Source organism: Lycium barbarum, chromosome 2, assembly GCF_019175385.1.
Source record: "Lycium barbarum isolate Lr01 chromosome 2, ASM1917538v2, whole genome shotgun sequence".
NCBI lineage: Eukaryota > Viridiplantae > Streptophyta > Magnoliopsida > Solanales > Solanaceae > Lycium > Lycium barbarum.
This window is the reverse complement of record NC_083338.1, coordinates 143764141-143768155: the sequence shown is the minus strand read 5'-3', so window position 1 is coordinate 143768155 and position 4015 is coordinate 143764141. Positions and strand designations below refer to the sequence as shown.

General features: G+C 36.0%; 1 protein-coding gene across 1 annotated transcript; it reads left to right on the top strand.

The window, feature by feature from the left end:
* Nucleotides 1-293: 293 nt before the first annotated feature.
* LOC132623216 (uncharacterized) lies at nt 294-1734 on the top strand. The gene has a single exon (XM_060337954.1). The coding sequence runs from the start codon at nt 859-861 to the stop codon at nt 1162-1164; it is 306 nt and encodes a 101-aa protein (XP_060193937.1). The 5' UTR covers nt 294-858; the 3' UTR covers nt 1165-1734.
* Nucleotides 1735-4015: the final 2281 nt, after the last annotated feature.

Sequence of the window (4015 nt, the reverse complement as noted above, 5' to 3'; positions counted from 1 at the left end):
TAAACGCGGAGCAAGAATTCGATTAAAGTAAAGGTCTTATCACTTTTTTTTTTTTTTTAAAGTTAATTGAGGTGATGTGTTGGGGACAAAGGGGTATGGTTTCATTATTTTTGGGCATAAAAAGGGGTGTTTGTTTATATTATAAGAAAAAGGGGGTTAATTAATGATGGGATCCAACACATATTTGCACAACACACCCTAATTTTCAGATTTGGCTCTTCTTCTCTCCTAACAAGAACCCTAAACATTTCCCCCCATTTTCTCTCCTAGCCGCCGCCGCCCCCGCCGGAGCTCCGAGCTCCGGCGATGCACAAAAATCATCTCCACACCACCACGACAACACCTCCATCAACCACCATTGCCCTATCACTTCGTCTCCCTCTCTCTCTCACCCACGCCACCGCAAACCAGCACAACCGTTGACTCCACCTCATGGGAAAACGTGTCATCTTTAGAAGACCAAAAAAAAACACTTAATAAAAATCCAATCCAAAGGTGTGTTATGGAAGCACCCATTAGATCAGAACCGTTCATTAGTTTTCCGTTTAAGTCACGGTGGTGAAGTGGAATCAGACGGTAACTGTTTATTTACTGCATGTGGTAAATCAATTGGGTTAACAAAAAACGGTGTCGTATGCTAAAGATTTGAGGAAAAGGAGTGTTAAGAGATCCTTGGAAGATCTTGGATTGGTTAGTAGGTAAGAGAAAGAAATGATTGAAAATGCAATTAGGAATATGTATTGTCCAGATATGAAATGTGGTTGGGGTATACATGTTGTTCAAGAAATGAAAATGTTAGCTAAGAAAAATGATTGAGATAATCTTGATTTGGCTATTAATGAACTTGTTCAGCTAGGGATGCAAAGAGAATTGGCTGCTGAGTCTATATTCAAAGAGAGGTGCATAGCTGTGGGTGATGGGCCAAGTTGGGCCAAGTACATGTCGATCTCTGGTTCACCTGATGATGAATATGATATCATCACTTTGCAGTATACCGAGGAGGGTTTATTAACTGTTGATGAGAATATTGATGGTCATGCGGCTGCATTTGGAGACGATATAGCGATTGAGTGTCTTGCAACTGAGTTTAAAAGAGAGATCTTTGTGGTGCAAGCACATGGATTTGATGCAATGGCCGATGAAGAAATTTCCGTCGATTTCTAAGGCCTTCCATGTACAAAGACGGGTTTTTTATTTTAAGTTTATTCATTATTTCTTTAATTCATCCGATAGTTATTTATTTTCTTACTAACATTTTTATTAAGTCTCATGCAGGTATCCGGAGTTACTTTTTGAAGATGACACTCAAAAGAAGTTCAAATAGCTTCTTAAATTCTCTGTTTATATATATATTTTTTACATTATTAAATTATACAAGCATAAAATATAGTGAAACTTTACTTTTTTTAGGGTGCAGGTTGATGGTATTTATTTATGATCTGCTTAGGTGATTTAAATTTTATGTGTTTTAGACAAATCAATATTAGGCAGTTATTATTTTCGTAGCTAATATTCTTATAGTTATCATGTTTCGCTAGAGTTTTAATTCAATAGCTTAGCACACTTAAGTGAATAAATAGGGTGATTTGCCTCAATATTTAGGCTTTAGAATATACTCTCATAATTAATTGATCAGGCGTACATACTTAGCTAATTAAATTAGTTAACTTACCTTGAGTGCAAAATAATTTCATGTCCATTCCTTATACCCTTTTCACATACCCAAGCTTCTAAGTTGCACATAACTTTTTTTTAAAAAAATTATTATATCACATATGTATAAAATACGTATTGCACGATTATTTATGTGAATGGTCATATTAGTTATTCTTTAGTCTAAATTCTACTAATTTTTGTAAATAATAATCAAGCCTTTTTACACATCCCTCGTATAGTTAAATTGGTCCAGCCGGGAACCACATTTGTGGATTTTGAAGGATGCCTAACACCTTCCCTTCGGAATAATTTGAACCCTTACCTAGAATCTCACTTATTTTCGTAGATCATGTTAAGTTGCATATATTAATAATTTATAGGTACCCTAGTATACCTTAAATGCTAGGTGGCGACTCTGTACGTAATTAATTATTTCAGAGCTCCATAAGTTGTGCTTTGTTTAGCCTTTGGTAAAAATGGGGTGCAACAACATGGCGACTCTGCTGGGGACACTTAGGTTCTAACCATATGGACTCAATTTGTTATTCGAGGTATGTTATCTTTATTTGAATTTTTCTTTATTTTACTTGCATGTATTTATTCGTCATGTATATCCTTTCCCTTGTTCCCTTATTTGTTTACGTACATATCTGCTTTTAATTTCATACACTGTATTATTGCCTTTTTTACTAGCAAGTTTTATTTACCATACTCATTTTTTACTTTATTGCAAATATGAATCTTGCTTTTACTGTTTCTCTTTAATTGCTATCTTTTGGTGGTTTTATATTAATATTCATATGTGTTATCGGTTTATATAAAATGGCATGCCGTTCATATTTCCTTCACTTCTGGAAAACTCACACTATCACACGTACACGCGAGGTGTGTTTTGCGGACCCGCGAATTTTTTTCGTAGAATCCAAATTTTAGGAGAGTTGGCGTATGCGCGGGGTGCCCGAGTAACGGGGACCGCGTAGCCTTCTCACTCGAGTAGTCCGCTCGGGAGCCTTGTGTCATAGGAAAACCAACTCTTAGAATTCCTAGGTTACTGTACATCCCATTTTGCAGTTATTTTTAGCTAGGTTGAATTTTATCTTTTATTTCGAACATTTTTTCATTTTTCACATACTCTTTATTTGTTACATGTTTTGTTTTTAAATAAATATTGTTGTTATTTGCTTTGCACTACCTTAACACTTTATCTAACTATTTTTTAGTTGACTTGCGTTGAACCCTGCATTTTGTAAAATATTTTTTCTTCAATCATGCATTTTATACCCTATCTGCAAGAACTACGCACACCTGATTCTCTTCTTTGATGAGATACGTAGGCAGCCCTTTTGGGTTCGGTATTCATTATTCAAAAAATCACAAAAAAAAAAATCATTATTCAAAAAATCACAAAAAAAAAAAACTTTATTTTTGAAAAATCACAAAAATATTTTATTTCTTTCTTTCTATCTTATCTGAACGAACTACGCGCACCTGATTCTCATCAAAGATGAGATACGTAGGCAACCCTTTTCGGGTTCGGTACCCCTTATTCAAAAAAATACAAAAAAATATTTTTTAGATTCATATCTTTAACTTGGTTGGTACCAACACAGTTAGGAATGTGCATAGGAAAGAAACAAGTAACAATCAATATGATGGGGAGGACTGACTTCGTGGTAAACTATAGATTCATTTGGTACCTCTCATTCACACTTTAAGTGACACTTGAAAATTCTCTTGCATGCTTGTAAGACAAGAACAAAACCAACCTCATTGTTTCATGTGCATTGTGTGGTGAGCTTTAGATAGCGTTCAATTGCATTGCATTGTAATCTAGAACTTGGCCTGAATGTCTGTTGAGGCGAAATTATGAGTAACACTCAGCATAGAAAAGGATCGTAGGCCTTCTTTGACCCGTTTGACCCTTTCTAGCCTACCAAATGACATTATCCCTAGCATTTCCCCTTTAAGCCTAAAGCCTTTTCTTTGACCACCACATCATAAGCCCATACCATTTCTGAGTGCTTATATGCACTATCTCTCTCTTGGCCCAACCTCCCTGAGCGCACTAAAAATGTGCAATCGCGGATAGAGATCTGAGCTGAAGTTTTCAAAAAAAAAAATGATTCGACCATCCCAGAAAAACAAAGGCTAAGAACGACCTCCAAAGCAAGAAGGAGCCCACAAAAACACACACAAAAAAAAAAACCTCAGTTATTCGAGATCTCGGACATACAACCCGTTATTCCTTTTTATTTTCACACTCAGGCATACAACTCGGAATTAGTATCAAGACCTCGGGCATACAACCCAGGTCAATTCTCTTAATCCCCACAGAGTCTCGGGCATGCAGCCCTAAACT